The 17,732-nt window shown below is 44.8% G+C and overlaps 1 protein-coding gene across 2 annotated transcripts in view; it reads right to left on the minus strand.

The window, feature by feature from the left end:
• Window positions 1–960: 960 nt before the first annotated feature.
• The window catches only part of SLCO3A1 (solute carrier organic anion transporter family member 3A1), a 130,914-nt gene continuing 114,142 nt past the window's right edge, over window positions 961–17,732 (minus strand). For both annotated transcript variants that reach the window (XM_086848313.1, XM_086848312.1), the window contains 5 exons: window positions 16,236–16,434; window positions 15,244–15,382; window positions 10,759–10,934; window positions 7,479–7,543; window positions 961–3,450 (listed from right to left, as the gene is read on the minus strand). In XM_086848313.1, the coding sequence (XP_086704439.1) occupies window positions 3,071–3,450; window positions 7,479–7,543; window positions 10,759–10,934; window positions 15,244–15,382; window positions 16,236–16,434 (959 nt within the window). In that variant the 3' untranslated portion in view covers window positions 961–3,070. The remainder of the gene's footprint in view (window positions 3,451–7,478; window positions 7,544–10,758; window positions 10,935–15,243; window positions 15,383–16,235; window positions 16,435–17,732) is intronic.

Raw genomic sequence — 17,732 nt, forward strand, 5'->3', positions numbered from 1 at the left:
TTGTGGTTCTGAAATCAGAAAAAAATAAAATGCCTGCTGGTGTGGATGAAGTGTTTGGTCTGTGTTTGTTTTCTTTAAACTAAAGCTCTGTTCTTAAATCTGTACCAAAGCACTGACAGCAAAGCCCTTCACTATGCAGGCATCAGACCTAACCCTGGGGAAAAAAAATAAAAATAAGAGTGGGATGGGAGAAAAGCTTTTCAAAAATTCCATTATGAAAAGAAATAAAATAACAATCATGCAGGAATTTCAAGTTACAGCTTAAAAATAATGTAAGTAACCCCATTCAACTGCATCTCCCACACATACTAAGCGAAGAGATCAAATGGAAAAAGTAAAGAAAAACAAAAATGAAAATGTTATGTGCCCTGGAATCCTGTTTCCATAACTCCGGTCAAGGGGGACTTTGTACCAACAAACCACAGCTCATGAACACTGGGAGTTTGTTTTACATCATATCAATCAGCATGCTATTCTCCTTCACCTTGCACTTTCAGAGGGGAAAATCATGAAATTGTGAAAGGCGTTATGAAATTTCAAGCAATCAGGCTTTTAGAAAGGTTCTATTCTGTGAAATTTGTGTTCCAGTCTGAAAGTGTGTGTATAGTATAAAATTATGAGCTAACATTTGGAAAGACAGCAGTCTAAGTAATGAATCTGCAGAATGAAGGGAACCGTACAGAATTATTTCAAAGGCTTATACTTGACAATTATATATATTTTATGAGACAGTTATGCACCCTGTGCCTTTTTTGAATTCATTGTTTTATGGATGCAGTATCTCTGTTTTAGCAGATAGGACATACTAAACCAATGTAATGGTCTAAAAAGCATCATTTACCACCCAGCATAACAATGGCACTGCATAGCTTAATTTTTTTTTTTCCTTAAACTCCTTCATCAGTCGAGTGAATCTTAACGTGACTGAAACCCAAGAATTAAATATCTGCAGTTACAATATTTGTTGAGTATTTGGCACAATGGAGTTTATTTGATACAGCTTTTTTTCCTGCCCTTATTGTTGCTGAACATGTAATTCTGTGCATAAGTTGCAAACACACATGTAATGTCAGTCAAGTGGAAGCAGTTTGATACTCCACACCCATATTGCAAAGCTAATAAAAGTCTGCTTAAAAGGTGCTGAACATGAGTGAAAAGTTATCAACCCTCTGTAATTGTGTCAGCTCTGGGGTGTCCACTGCAGCAATGGAAAAGGATTTGGGTAAGATCAGCCCCTCTGCCACCTGCATGGAAGTGACATCCAGCATTTGACTCAACATGCCAGGTTACTCCTCTAAACATCCTCAAGTTCACACAACAGCTTCGAAATTCACACAAAAAAGGAACTTTTAATTACGATGCTAACCCTTAAAGCCCTTCTGACATTTAGTCCATTGGAAACAAGTCTGGTTCCTGGGGAAAAGCTCATCAAATGCTGCCAATTTGCATTGCTTCCCAGCAGGAATGTTTTGGAAAACAAAAATATGCATACAAAATAAGCCTGACCCCCATGCTTCTTGTAATCAGGTAAAAGTTTCCCCATGGTTTTTGCAGGTTTAGGTAAGTCTGCACTGCAAGAGCCAAGCCAAATCTGCTCTTGCATGGATGTTTGTGGGGAACTGAATGGAAGTTTGGGTTGCTCAGTGCTGGCCAGCCTCTGCTCCCATAACCCAGCCTTCCAGAGGAACACTATTCCCACACGTACAAACAAAATGTGGTATCCAGGAGAGATTATTCCATCTTCCTCACATGGCTTCCACTGAAAGTCAGTGGAATTTCTCTGGTGAAAAATAAAATACCACTTGTGAGGGTTGAAGGATTAAGGTATTCCTCTCATCTTGTACACACACACACTCACACACACACACTTTAAAGAAAACATCCACCACACAATTTCTAGATTGCAAATTATATATATATATATCTTTAAAAACTGGAGAGAACATAAACAGCCTCTCCACATATATATGTATTCACTGAGTCACATAGAATATGAAAAAAAACTATATTATGTAAATCATCATATTATCTGTAATTCTCCAACTGACAATTGTTTTTATAGAGACACAGTGCATTCATTCTCTTTTTTAAAAACATATTATGTGTCTTCATTGGCTTGGTAGCATATTAGAATGAAGGCGTATGGATAAAAAATGCAGAGGATTAAACAAACCCCTTGAGTCACATTACGTTTGGGTGAATTAAACAGGATCCTTCCCCAAACTAGCATAAATAAATCCTCCTCATGGAAAAGTGTCAGCGATCTAAGGGTTAACATAGATTTGAAAATAATTTCAAAAAACATCTCATTAGAGGACTACACAGGTAAGTATTTGGAACTCATCCCCCTTTAAAAAATGACAGCACGTTTGGCAAGTGTGAGCAAATGTCTTGAACTCTACTGGGTTTGAGATCTGAGCGCAGCTATTCGCAGACAGCCACCAAGCTGCAATCTGCGAATAAGCCTGGGCTGGAAGGACTTGGATACCCCTGACAGCATTGCTCGCCACCGGGAAGGTTTCCAGCAGCTTTCAAGGTATTTATCGTGGACTCGTGGCTGGTGACAGAGTGTGACTGCTGGAAGGACTCCAGCACCGCTCCCTCCTTGCCATGGCAGACGCAGCAGGTTGGAGCAGCACCCAGCCTGGCCAACCCCGCAGGGCTCCACACAGCCCATCTCAACTGGGAAAAAACCTATTGCTGTTATCACCTTGCTGTTATCACCTTGCTGTTATCACCTTGCTGTTATCACCTTGCTTTCCCTACGCCTGTGCCGGGCTCTCCAGCAAACCTCTGCCCTCCTTGGAAGCTCGTACTGTCGCCAAAGGAGTTGGTACCCAGCCACAAGGGCTCCCTGCTTTCTCCATCACCCTGCAGGATGTCACAAGTGATCCCATTAAAAGATGCTGTCCTCAAGAATCCTGGCCGGGTGTGACTTTGAGAAAAAGACAAAAGTTTCCTGTGTTGCCGATGCTGTTTTGCAGTTGTTTCTTCTCTCATTCGTGCTCTCTCCTTGTTTTTATTAAAAAGGACCCTTGTATTATTAATATAGTTCACCCCTCCACAGTCACTATAAAACAGACTCCATATTTTCACACCACTCATGATCTTCAAGGTTATAGATAAATTTTGTCCTATGTGGTTGATTTTGGGGCACCGAGTCCCGCCCCAGATTGTCTAGGGTGAGAGTAGAGGCAAAAAACTCACTAGTGCTGAGACCACCTTCGTGGTTCTTGATGTATCTTTTATAGTTTTTCCTCAAGCACTGCCAGGTGGTTGTGTACAGGATGAATGCAAAGGACTTGAGGGCGATAGCAATGCTGACATACAGGTATCTGTAGACCACGTTGTCATACAGTGCACAGGCTCCTTGCTCGCCGCAGAATGTGCTCCAGAACAGACACGTGGAGTCAATCCCGGCCCCGAAGATCAGCGGAGGTGGGATAAAACCTGCCAAAATAAGAGAGACAAATCATGCTTTTATGATCCCTGTGATAAAGAGAGAGGACGTGACTGCAGTGAGAGGAAAGAGGGTACTTTATCAAGGTTAATAGTCCCAGCTGCAGCCTGTGATTCTAATTTTTGAAGTTCTAAATCAACCTGAATGAAGTTTGTGGATGAGCTTTTAGCTTGGACTTAATGTCTACAGAAGAGATTCCCGCTGATATCAATATGCAGCAAGGATTTTATTCAAGTTTGAGTGGCTTTTATTAAGCTTCTTGTTTGCCTAATGAGACTAAGTGGAGGGGTAAATGAAAGAGGAGGAGGACAGCCTTGCAGCTCTCTCTAGAAACTGGCAATTCTGCACTTCAGGGTGTTCATCTGAAGAATCTCAGCATTCCAGTTTAGCACCTAAAATCAGCCTCGGCACTGAGATCCAGTTTTGGACTGTACCCTGACATAGCAAAAGGTTTTCTCTGGATCTAAGGAAAAGAAATAGCCTCTAATAGATGTCAAAGATGCCATCTGAAAAGAAGGGAAAATTTCAGAGTGCCATTAAATGAAATATCACAGCAGGATTCTCCCACAGCCACTGCAGCTAACTACCGATGAGTGTTTCTCAATCATAGTTTGCAGCAGAGCTGCAATCTTAAAGCAAAGTAATCACTCCAAACTCATTTAACTAATAAAGGAAATGTTTTTCTTCGCTACTATCCCCCATCCTACAGGGACACTGCAGCAACCCCCCATTTCCCATTAGCCTGATGGTGATTAGGACATCCACGTTCCAGCTCTGCACTCCCCAGCCAGCGCACGTGCACCGAGCGTGCAGCGCTGGGAGGAAAATGTGAACATTCCACATAATGTAACCATTTCTCTACCTTCTGCTGTATTCATGGGCAGAGGCTAGAAGCAGATAAACCCTGAAAAAAGCCCTGATTGATAAAGTCACTGTGGGTTAAGACAGAGAGCAAAGCAGAGCACTGCACCTACTGAAATCCAACAGCAGGCAGGAACAACACCCCCCTGGCAGTATCAATGCATCCGTAGGTGCTGTGATGCCTGAGACTCTATAAATACCTGTGAAAGCAGACACAAGGACTGCAGTTTTTAGACAGGAAAGTGTTTAATCTTGGATCCAGTTTCATCATTAACCTGGATTTCCAGGCTTAAAAAAGATACTTTCCTTCAGCTTGTCACGAGCAAAGTAGTGACATTCATGACATGTATCCTAAGACTACAAATAAATTGGTTGTCTTCACTGTTCCCTGTGGTAACTGAGATCTCTTTATTCTATTTTGTTGATGACTGGAACTCTACAGATTTTGTTTGATCTTCCTTATATGTTGATAAATGCAGGAATTAAGAAAGGCTATATGGGCTTTTGGTACTCATTTTAACCAGTCATTAATAGCACAAATGTAGTAAATAAAACCAGATGATAAAAAAGCAAGACAATCTGTTTGTTAGAAATACTAGTTCCAGTCATCATATCTAAAACCCTGTCTGTGTTCTGGAAAAAAATATCAGCACCAGCTCTTTGTTCATCATTTCAATGACTGGAAAATCCAGGCTGGGCTGGTTCTGCTTCTAAATTAAAAGACGATTTTTTTAGTTGAAACTTGTGAACAACCTGGATTTTAAAAATTCAGCTGGGCTCCTGCCACAAACAAGCAAGAGGCTGTGCTGCAGACTGCAGTTTGTGTGCCCAGTGCTGCTGGATGGCACCTCAGGGGTAACATCCAGATGTGCCAGTGACTGAGGAGCCACATTCTTTCTGGAATAACAGAAAACCACATTTGGATCACAATTTGGAGGTGTCAGTCCCTGCTTGTCAGCATGCTGAGAGATGTTGATACAAAGCTTTAGAGATGTGCAGGCTGAACTTGAGAGAGAGCTGCCTGCTACCTGCTGGTGTCCACAATAATTTGGCCTGGAAAGTGCTCCTTGTAAGACTTGAGAAAGGATGTATTCAGGATATTAAAGGTCTGAAATTCTTCGCCATTCCAGACAATTCCATTCTGAACCTGTGGCTCCAATGGCACTGCTTTACTCTCTTCTCTGGGAAACTGCAGTAATGCTTTTATATGAAGATATTGTTAGGCTGCCCTCTCACAGCAGAATTCTATGAAATGAGATAATATATGCAGGAGGATACCGGGAGAATTCAGCCATGTTTCATGTTATTACAGCGAATATTAAAGAGAGTCAATCATGTTCTATCTCTTACTGCAAAGTGTTGCAAAAATTTCTGATATATATATATATATATATATTTCATAGCAGAAACTGTAGGGCTGCATAAAAAAGGGTGCTTCTGTCTTACTGAAATCTATTAGCTACGATTGCACCTTCGGGTCTCATACCTCTTGCATTTAATTCTCTCTTTTGGTTCAAGAAGCAGCTATTATCACTGTCTTCTTAAGTCAAAGCTTAAAGGTGAACTGAAAAGCTTTTAAAATAAATCAGTAAAGCTATTCTCAAACCTCAGGCTGATAGAGGCAGAATTTGGATACCTTTGCTCATATGGGAAAGTATCTTTCTCTTCATTTTCTGTGCGTTCCAGCTACATTGCTGATATGCTTCAGGATGTATTGTCTTATTTCATGGGAATCCCTTAGTGACAGAGCAACATATAAAGATTTGACTTTAAATTCTCACCATGGCTTCTTTATTGGAATGAAAAAAAATAAATCTGTTCAACTTAAGCATACATGTCTGAGCCTGGTTTTAGAGGAATTCAGGATGCAGCTACCTCAGGAGGCTTCTCTCTTATGAAAGGAAAAAAAGAAAAGCTAAAAATCCCTCCCCTTAAGCATTTTTCCTTTGGAAACAACACCCCATAGCCATCCTCCTTGCACACTTGCCTGCTGACACTCCACATTCAGCCAGTCACAGCTGAAGTCGGGCCAAAACCCAGGAGCAGCACCAGCAGCTAAAGAAAATGCTGTGTTTGCAAGGCTTGAACCAGAGCTGACCCAGGTCACCCCAGAAACTTCCCTTTGAAGTAAGTTAACTTGATGGAGCTCTTTGTATGAATGCAGCTACTTCACCAAAACCAATGGACATCTAATTGGCTTTATTGTAAACTGGTCTGGGAGGACCATTTCCTGTTCAGCTTAAGGGGAATAAGGTGTTAAAACAATAAGTAAAAAAATGAGGTCACTTATTCAAAACAATGTCTGATACTGCTGGATTTTTGGTCCTGTACTCCCAGTGTCTTACTGTAGCCTGAGATGGCACTTTACAGTTCCTTCCTCTGGGACCAAGGGAGCCATGAAGGGAAGGTACTCTCTGTGCCCTGCTAAAAAAGTAGATTCCACTCCCACAACATGCAGAAACCCTGGGCATGAGATGGTCCCACACAATGATGGATCAGAGGATTTTGCCCTGAATCACTGAGACTAATGAGCTGAAACAGAAGAGCTTTAAAATAGGAGCCACCTCTGCCAGAAGGGAAAAAAACCACCCAGAAACAAGCAGCAGACTGGTATGCTCCCTTTAATTCATACATGAGGAGAACATACCCGTCCAGAGGAGGAGCCATATACAATTTAATGGGATAATAACCCACAGGAGGAAACAGGGACTCAGCTTGTCTCATTTTCCAGGTTTCCTTTCTGAGAAACCCAAAGGAAGGGGCAAACCCACGCTGTAACACAGGTCCTGTCCCTCAAAGGAGGGTGAAAATCCACATCCTTCTACTTCAGCAATATGGAATACAGCAGTAATTCTGCAAGCTGCTGACACGTTAATAACAGCTACAGAAGAGAAACTGCTTGTGTGGGACCATGGGAGAAACAGTCATTTCTCATGCAACACTGCATTTTCTTCCATTAGCACAACACAAATAGCAGGAAAAGTGCCTTGAGGAGCCTTGATGTGACATCCCTCAAGGAGAGGGCTTGGACCCCAGTGAGTCGGACCCCACTCGCGACAACTACAGGGAGTAGAAATCAACTTCTGCATGTTAAAAATGGAGTGTTCCATGAAGCAACAAAGGTTGGGAGAGAAGGACACACAACTTTTGTACCTACCTAGCAACCGGAGCAGCAGGAAAAGCACCCCCAGAGCGTAAGACTTGAGTTCGGGGCTCACGGTTCTGCAGGGAGGAAGGAGGGAGGGAGAGAGAAAGAGAGAGAAATCGATTTCTGTTGTTCTGCTTTGATTAACACACCCCGTGGCCATTCTGTGCTGTCAGCCAGGATGCCACCAGCACCTCTTCAAAAAGTCATTAATGGGGCTTTTCTTCTGCCTTCTCCTGAAACTGCCTACAGCCCCAAAAGTAATTGCATTGGTGATAGGTTCAGGAATTATCCAAGTCATTAATAACAACAGCTAATGTTGTCATTGGATGGGGAAAAATGGAATTCCCATCTCATTAAATCATTGTTTACAAGCTCCCTATCATGTTTTCAAGGCTCCAGATGTTGACAGCTGAAGGGAAAGAAAACTTTTGGTTCTGAAACTCCCCAGTCTACTAGGAACAAGACAGGGAGGGAGGATGGTGGACCAAAAGGTTCAGTTGGCCTGTTGATTCAGTGAGGAAGTGCTCAGCACTAGTTTTCATGCACATGACTTCAGCATGACACTTTTTTTATCTTGGGAAGACAGTGTTTGCAGCGTCTTCTGCTATGAACACAACCTCTACTGCATTAAGAGTTACCCTTCAAAGGCACTTTAAAAAACATTCATGGCAGGGGTGGTTCTCTGTATAAATGCACTGGAGGGGCATCAGCCAAAACTGGTAAAACAAAACCAGTAAGAGCTTTTAAGTTAAGAGAAGACCCTTCTGATCACCTGCCCTGCTCTCAGACATTCATGGGCCATGTAATACCACACCATGACTTCTGCACGAAGCCTGTGACCTCGGGATGATTTTCAGCAGTTTCAGGCAGACCCACACTCTTTATAAAAAGCCTTTATGCCAGGAATTATATGACCTTGGAAAATGGCCCAATGGTTAATGGCTTGGATCAAATAGGATTCTACAGTTGGGTGGTAAATGAAGGAAACAGAATTAAAAGTTTATTTTAATGAAAAAATAGATTATCACATGGGATATTCACAGGGGGCTTTTAATTGGTAGAGGTGTCCTTCCATCCACTTTTCTATATTTAAGACCAAAGTCAATCCCCACACCTCAGGCTGGAGTGAAAATTGCCACTTGGAGACATCTCCTTTCCTCACTGACTACAGCAGTGACCAAATGACTCAGACAAGACATTGAATTTGTAGACACTGAGTCCACTTTTAAATAATCATGGGAGCTGCCAGTGTTCCTTGTCACTGCTCTGGACCCCAAGGACACATTCATATGCCACAACTTTCTTACAGCCATGGAAGATGGCAGCTGCAAGGGAGCACGAGGTGGTATCTGGCTCAGAGCTCTCCCCTGTACATTTGGTAGCTATCAGTGATTCTGAGTGAAATTATAAATCTGGATGTGTGAATTGTTTATTTCCTACAGCTCTGAACTGACTATGTTTAATCTTCCCTTTGCTTTTCTTATTCCTTGGTATTCTTCTTCCTGGCTGGGGCTGGGATTATCTCATTTGAAGGCAACACTAAGATATCTCCATGCAGGATCCTAAAGGTGCTGGCAGCTTCCTTGAACAAAGAACTCTTCAAACTTCAAATTGCTTTTGTCACAATATTTATCATGAGGAATTTGATTTCCCTTTAGCTACGGGAGATGCAAAGAGAGAAATGAACTAGTAGGTGGAATATCTCATTTTGTATCCTGCAGGGAGACATGCCCTCACAGAGCTGTTCTGTCCAAAATCCACTCAAGAGTGTGTTTCTAATACAGACCTTATTGATTGAATTTTATTGGAATTTTCCAGGCAGCAGAATGGATCTGCTATTTATGCCTCTGGTTATTATTCTCAGTAAGTGACAGCTTGGACAGCTAAGTAATTCTGGATAAATATGGGCTTAGATATATATGTATATCATGAAGTATTCCATATGTCTGGAAATAACACAAGGTCAGTTATTTGAATAAGCTGTTTTTGCCCACCTATTCACATTGGTTTAACTCAGATGTGTCCTTCAGACTTCCAGGTTCCTTATGTTCTTGGACTTGGTCCAGGGTGAGAGAAGTTAAACTCCAGTCAGGGAGGTATTCACCAAAGCTAGTCTTTGCCACAGCTTTTCATTCTTCTGTGGTTTCTATGGTCTCCAGACTATCTCTAAAGGTGAGCCTAAGCCTCTCTCTCTAAGCCATTACATGCTGAGAACATGGGGTGGCCCTTGTTCTGCCCCTCTCCTGATGCAGCTGTAACTTCCTTACTACCTGGACTGGAAACTTCACATCTCTATTTCCATGTTAATCCCAGGAAAACAACCCCTGCCACCATTCTCTGCAACATCCCTGCAGGAATCTTGTCTGTTTGGGGGCCCAGTTCCACCTCACTCCCTCTACCAAAGGGGAGCTCACGCAGTTCATTTTCTCTCCAGCAGCTCCACACTGCAGGCCCTGAACTGGGGCCATGCCATGGCTAAACCAGGCAATACCAAGTGAAAAAAAAGTGGCTTAGGGAGGAAATGGCTTGAAGGGAGGTTCAGTTTGAAGTCATGGGTCTGGGGACAGTGAGTTCAGTGTAAAAGGCAGAGGCCAGGAGCTGTGTGTGGGACCCTCAGCTCCCCACTGTGCCCTAGGGTCCCTCCTGCTCTGATCCCACACCAAGAGTGGCCCCACCTGATGATTGCCAATCTTTTGTCCTTTGTCCCCTTGATGCACTAAAGCATCTCCTCCTCTGATCCTTTGCAGTACCTACACTATCACTTTGGTGAGTGTAAGGAAAAAGCGATGGTGAGGAGGAAGACTGTTAGAGGGAGGGTGTTTGTGGAGGAGCAGCCCCTGAACTCGGCTGCCTCCACCTTGTTCCATCCTGATGAGGATGTGACTGATGGCCCTACTTGGTGAGAGTGATGACTGAAGCCCTACCTGATGAGGATGTGCCTGAAGCCCCAGTGATGAGGATGTGACTGAAGCCCCAGCGATGAGGATGTGACTGAAGCCCCAGTGATGAGGATGTGCCTGAAGCCCCAGTAATGAGGATGTGCCTGAAGCCCCAGCGATGAGGATGTGACTGAAGCCCCAGTGATGAGGATGTGCCTGAAGCCCCAGCGATGAGGATGTGCCTGAAGCCCCAGTGATGAGGATGTGCCTGAAGCCCCAGTGATGAGGATGTGACTGAAGCCCCAGTGATGAGGATGTGACTGAAGCCCCAGTGATGAGGATGTGCCTGAAGCCCCAGCGATGAGGATGTGCCTGAAGCCCCAGCGATGAGGATGTGCCTGAAGCCCTACCTGATGAGGATGATGACTGAGGGTGTCTGTGCCATGGCCCCGATCATGCTGCAGACACACATCACGCACAGGAATGTCAGGAAGGCCTCTTCGCACCCAGGGCTGGGGCATTTGCCAGGAACGACGGTGGCGTTTTCGGCAGGGACCGAGGTGAGGCACGAACAGCCACTGAGGTTCTGCAGAGGAGCACAAGGAGTCAGAAGGGAGAGCTACAATCCCCACTGCTGCCCTCTGTAACAGGGCTTGTCAGCAGCAATGCCTAATCCTCTAATGATCAATTAAATAACTCCTAAGTGCTCGTTGTGGGGGGTTTGGAAAGAATTTCAGGAGTGTCAGAGCTGACGCATGTTGCCAGCAAGGGAAAGCTGTCCCTTGGCTTGTTTCTTTTCTTCTGCTCCTTTCAAGTCTCTCCCATAAATGTCACCGCAACAAAATTATTACCGAGTTCTACCTCTTTGGAGGAGAATAAAGAAACAATCTGTGTCTCTGTGACAAAAAAGATCCCCCCATTATGGTTCTAATTACTTTCTTATTTACCTCCGTCCTCTTGGCTGTTGCAATTAAACTGAAGTGCTTTAAATGCAGGTAAATCTGCAGCCCTGTTCTTGGCTGCAGGTTCAGGGCCTGCTTCCAGCACCTCAAACCCTGGGAAGGAGCCACCCACGGTGGGTGCTGCAGCTCACCCAGAGCTGAGCTACCACAGCCTGGCAGCACGGATGCTGCTGGACTCCACTCCAGGGCTAATAAACGACATCTGGTTCAGAGGGATCTGTGTCGAGCTAAAAGCTCAAGTCAAGCGAGATAAACTTTATCAATATGTGATCAGAAGGAGGGTGGAATGACTGCATTTTGCTTTGATCTCTCTAGCAAGTGGAGGATGTGAAAAGAAGCTTTGTTTGCCAGTCACAGATTTAAGGATTTTTTTTTCCCCCCCTATTTTCCAACTCGCCCTCCTGAATTTCTGAGTGAGGGATGTCAGTGCAATTAAGGCACTCCATACTACCAAGAAAACCCTTGACCAATACAGAAAAAAACAGTCATTAATGATTCATGTCTTGTCTTCACAAGCCCGCTGGGTTTGCAAGTCACATGTTTGTATGAGGAGTAACGTCATAAAATATAACATATTGAAAAGCAGCTGAGCCTCCTCCCTTTGCCCTATACCATGTGCAAGCAGAAATTCCTGTGCATTTCTGCAAAAGGAGTCCCCTTAGGACCATACAAAAGCACACTTTCTGGTTCACAGCCTCCAAAGATAAGGATCAGCAGGGGATACTACTCCAGCCTTTCTGACACCAATCTCTTTCTTCTGCATAAATGTCGAATCATTTTCTTCCAACTAAGTGCACAGAAGGTAAGAGAGACTGTGGTGCAGGACTCCAGGAGAGCTGGAGCAGACATGCAGGTGCCTTTCTGCTGGCAAGCAGTAATTAACATAACAAATTCCTGTGCTGTGAGTTAGAAGTTGACACCTGAAGGCTCCAGAATGGTGATGATTAGCACCACTGAGGTGGTATTTGCACAGACAACAGGAATTTGTAGTTCCTGGCTCTTACTGCATTGCCAGCCTGGACAAGGCCCTGTGGATCAAAACCTATGTTAGTCTAGAAAAGTATAGACCTGAAACTGAATAACCCTTGGACAAAATTCCCATCACAGCAAACACACAGAATTTGGTGTTTATTTCCCAAGGGCTCTTATCAAGGGACAGAAAGTACCTGTTTTGGGCAGTGGTGGGGCAGACTGTCCTCCCACTGGTGTGAATTCTTACAAAGCACAAGGCAGATCCTACCTTCACTGCCTGAAAATATGTCCCTCAATCCACTTTTTCGACCACTTTGCTTCAAGGTGCTGGCCCGAAGCAGTGTGAGGGGTTTGTACCAACTACATCAGCTTGCTTAGCACTACACCTCATCCTTACCTGGGAGATCTTTGATCTTTTATTACTGACACAGTATGTAACTCACAGACATCAAACAAGGAAACATCAAAGACAGAGTTATAACTTTGACCTGTGGAGAGGCAGTTTTTTGCTACCTGTGCTAAACTTCCATAGATCCCCTTGTCTCCAACCCCACTGCATTCACCCACTTGTTATCAAAACCTGCTGCCCAGCAACCTGCATACCCAGATTTAGGTGTGCCTGTGAGGCTACACAGATGCAGAGTTTACACCTTTACCAGCATCCTGACTTTGGTGTGGTTATCCATGCAAATTATGCATGTTTTTAATTACTTATTTTTTAAGCCCTGGCTCTGACAGGGAAGGGACAGGCTGGTACTTCAATGCAAAGCTGTGAGGTGCCAGCTCAGTAACTCCAGGCTGGAATTCATGTGTCTCCAGCCAAAATGCTGAGAGTCAATGGCATCAAACAAAAAAACCACATGGTATGCAAGGGTCACTCCCAGGAACGGCTTGAAAGAAAAGTTCTTGGGGATGCCAGAGCTCTGCCTACCTGCACTGATATTCCTATGGCTTTTTGGACAAGTGCACCTCTGGAATCAGCTCAGTAAGAGAGAAGGAATAAAAAAAAAAAACAACCCAAAAAACTGAGCTACACATTGCTTTTAGAAATTGTTCACAGAGGAAAAGTGAAGAGAAGCAGTCAGAAACGTAAAATGTAGTAAAGTTAAATAAAGCATTCAGAGAATTTTATGTCCCAGTAAAAAGCAACCCTTGGCTCATCACAAGCACATAACATTCACAAGACCCTCCAGACAGGTCATTACCTGGATTATAGGTTTAAAACTTGGTTTGGCAATCTGGCTTTGCCTCAAGGCCATTGCATGGCCAAACTGGTCCATAATTCTTGATAATGCCCTTTCCAGCGGATGCTATTGCTTCACCAATTTGTGTTCAAAATGTTACTGCAAAAAACCCCCACAAAACAAAGAGATGAGAAGAACCCCAAGGATGACAACAAAAAGGCAAAATAAGAAGGAATGAGTAAGAGAGAACATGAGGGAGAGTGAGTTTTTTGCCAAGAGGTTTTCTCTTGAAGAGCACAAGGTCAGGCAGCTGCAGACTGAAGGGGCAGAGCTGAATTTTCATTACCATCCTCCTTCCAGAGGAGCCAGAGCTCTGCCTTGCACTACACAGTGAGGAGAACGCTCCTATGCTCCAGCCACAGACCAACACCAGCTGTACACTTGCTGAAGGCTTGGTGAACTGGTGAGACACAATTCTGTGTGCCTGAAACAAGCTGGTTTCATTTAAAACCATCCTGCTGCCATCTCAGGTGTTGACTTATTGGGAGGTGGAGGAAGAAGAGGGCAGGAGGTAACACCTCCATGTGTCACATATTGATGTAGATCCTTGTAGGGCAGCTGAAAGCTCAGATATGTGGTGTTTCAAAGGGATGCCTGCATCTCTGAGGCTGGAGAGGGAATGGAGGAGACAAGATGTTTGAGCAGAACAAGCTCACAGGTGATCTGGGCAGGGAGGCTGCAGTGCCAGCAGCAAGTGTCTGCTCAGCAGCACTCACATGTGCTTTGTCTCCAGGGCAGGGAGGTTTGATATCTCCTCAAGGAGGGAGGATGAAGCCATGGAGGGATAATTGCATGTGGTGAGCACTGATGTCCCTGTAGGCACAAACAGTCCCAGGCTGACCTCCCACAGATTCCACACAGCACTGATCACCATGCCTGGCACAGCCCCAGGCAACGAGCAAGGATGCAGGAATCCCACCAGTCCCCACCACAGGAGCAGCAGGCAATCATTTTCAGTGTAACCCAGAAGACATTAACATTTCAGCAGCAAAAAATGAAAAAGCTGGCTTTTAAGACGTTGTTAAAAATTCCCCACATCTTCTTTATACAGAGATAGTTTGGTCTTTAAGAGTTTTCTAAGGGAAATAAACTCTTAGAGAGAACTGAAAAATGCAGAATGTCTTTGGATGGAATCTCTGCTCTCCTGACAACTGCTCTTGTGGCTGCCTCAGAGGAAAGCAAGGAAAGAGAGAACCAAGAGGAGTTAAAGGAGAGCTTAAACAAGGGTGAATAAAACCAGGATCTGCTCACAACTGTCTAGGAACCGGATTCAGGGACAGAGCAAGAGGAAAAAGACTAAAAGGGTTGGGCAGGGCAAACATGGGCAGGTGGAGAAGAGAGGAAATGAGGAGCAGCAGGATAAAAGAGAAGCTGTTTCCTCAGCTGATCCCTTCTGGGCTGGGAATCTTTTGCAGAGGATGTGTTCAGCCACTGGACACCTGTGCAGATCTCCTATCACGTTCCATGCTGAGGAGGAAGATCAGGGCAGGAGGCTGTGAGATCCTGTCCTGCTCCATGGCTGATCCTGGCAGTGAGTGGGCATTTATGGAACAGAGTGAAAAACAGGGGCTCAGGCCCACCAGAGGTGTGGGGTCAGCTTTTGGGGGTGCAGCCACTGCTGGCTGTGAGTGAGCTACTCTACCAGACACGCAGGAACCTCACTTGAGCTCCCAGAACCATTCCTACAGGCACGAGGTCCCCAGGAGAGCCCACTCACCGTGCTGCTGCAGCCAGCAAAGCAGGCAGATAAGTATGTGACCCCGTCTGCCCCACACACTGGAGTGAAGGAATCAGTTTGGCATTCACAGTTGTTATTGCAGGGGGAATATGGGTCCAGAGATGAGGTTGGAGTTGAGCTGTAAGACAAAGAGAGAAAGAAATTAATTAAGTGTGATTATCAGCCAACTGTTGCCTTTACAAAGATGCCTTTGAGGAGGATAGTTAAGGCAAACACATTACAAAAAAGCAGTGGGAAAGCTAGCTGGGTTCCAGGTCTAAGGAATCAAGGCTACAGCCTCTCCCTGGAGACTGAAATGCCATGGCCACTATCTCCCTGCAAAAATGAATCTAATGCAAGGCTTGGGCTGCCCTGTTACCTCAACAAGAAGCCTCAAGGAAACACAAAGCTCTGTGTTTTTCTGCAACACTGTCAGGAGCTGACAGGCTGAAGTTGTCATCTAAAGAGCTGCCACTGCATACAGGAGCACTCAGGAAGAAAATACCAAATACCAAATAAGTCTCTCTCCTAGTCCTGTGAGTGCAGGACATTAGAGGGTTATGTGGGCCTCATTTCTCACATTAAAATGGGCCTGCAACCACAAACACTCTCTCTTCACCATATCTGTATTTCCAGGCATCTAAAACCTAGTTCTACAAATTCCCCTCAGGCACGTAAATCAATGTACAAAGCAGTGCATGTCCCTTACTGCCAGGACAAACCAGACCAAATGCTATAGAGATGCCTGTGGGTACAGACTCAGCTCTGGCACCACCTTTTGATTCAATTTGACTGAATTTCAGATTTTAGTGAAATGTCATCTGCAGGTACTCAGCTCTCCCAGTGGCGAGTGGCATGGAACATCCCAGACCAAGAGCCCATACAACACTGCCTTCTCTATGCTTGCTCTAATGTTGCCTAAAGGCCAGCCCTGCCTGTCAAGGACATGGATTTATGCTGGTAAAGCTCCCCTGAACCCTCTGTGGACTCACTTGTTTCCATAGGGAACAGTAACCCCTGCCACAGGTCCTGTGTCACACCCCAGGAACAGGAAGGACACGTAGCAAGCTGTGGACACCAGGTTCACCAGCATGGCCATCCTGATGGCTCCCAGAGCAGACAGGCTGAGCTTCTTCACCAAGAGGCCACCCAGGAATATGCCCAGACACGCACACGGGATTGCTGTCATCCCTGCAAGAGGAAAAACCAGTTAGCAAGAGGCACGAGCAAGGCCCAGTGAACTACACTGTGACAGGGCTGAACTCTCCAGCAGCCAGATCTGTGCCCTGGCATGAGGAAACCTTGCAGTGAACAACTGCTGGAGCAGCACCAAGCTGGGGCTGCCCAAAAAAAGGAACAGATGCAAAGAGGCATGCTGCCTGTTTGCAGAACCCTTCTGCCAGTTCTCATCCATGCTGGAGAGAATGCCAGACTTGCTGAGCTTGGCCCAGCCTGACCTCAGCAGCAAATAAAGTCAAGAATTTTCCAAGGTGTCTGGAGGCTCAGGATGAGCCTTGCTGGTGCGACTCACAGTAGTCTGGTCTTAGAGACTAGGCAGGAACAGCATTTGAAAATATGAAATCTCCCTAGAAGAATTTTCATTAACTGTTAAATGCAAAATCACAGCCAGAAGTGATTCCCTTTCCAGCACAGGGAGAAATTACCACACTATGCTTGTTTGGGGTCACTTTTATCTCTTTGCTGCCAGCTATAACTCAGATCTCGCTCACCTGAACTGTGCTTAGAAGAGAATCCCAGTCCTGGCATTTCTGGACTCCCTTAAATGCCATGTGAGAAATATGATTATAACTTTGTTTAAACAAGTTGCAGTGAGAAACACAGAGATACCCAAGTCTCCTTTCCCACTCTCAGGTCAGAAGCAGGATGTGCTGTGGCTCATGAGTGATCCCCTCTTTGCTGGCCACCCAGCTGCACTCACATGCTGACTGCCCAGCCAGCTCCCACCAAACAGCTTTTTCCCTTCTCCCACTGGGCCAACAGTGAAGTTACTTTTCTTTGCCAAGCCTTTAATTTTCAGGAAAGATGGAATAGCCTAAGAACTTTGAGACCTCTGGCCTTCTGTCAAATCGTATTAAAATTCACTAGCAAATTCCTGAGTCACTTGGGGAAGCAAGGCTGACTGCAGGGGATTGTTTCTTTTGGAAAACCGTGCCAAAACCAGAAGATATCAATGAGTTTAACAGGGAAATAAACAACTGTCAGGAGAGCAGCTTGCAAACTCCTTGTTATGATATGAAGATCCACCCATGTCCTGATGTCCCAGTTTTTGACAGATCACTGCCAGCTGCCCATCTGGCGAGCTGTGGTCGCAGATCATCCAAGATCAACTTGCAGATATCTTAATTGGGTGCTGCTGAGAGAAGGGCTGTCATAAACAAATGGCTGGGCCTGCCTGGGATGAGCAGCAGCAGAAAATAAATGAATATTCTGCCATCAGTGTCCTGACAGGGAACAAATGAACACTGAGA

The sequence above is a fragment of the Cyanistes caeruleus genome, chromosome 13 (assembly GCF_971803275.1).
Source record: "Cyanistes caeruleus chromosome 13, bCyaCae1.hap1.1, whole genome shotgun sequence".
In the NCBI taxonomy this organism is placed as follows: Eukaryota; Metazoa; Chordata; class Aves; order Passeriformes; family Paridae; genus Cyanistes; species Cyanistes caeruleus.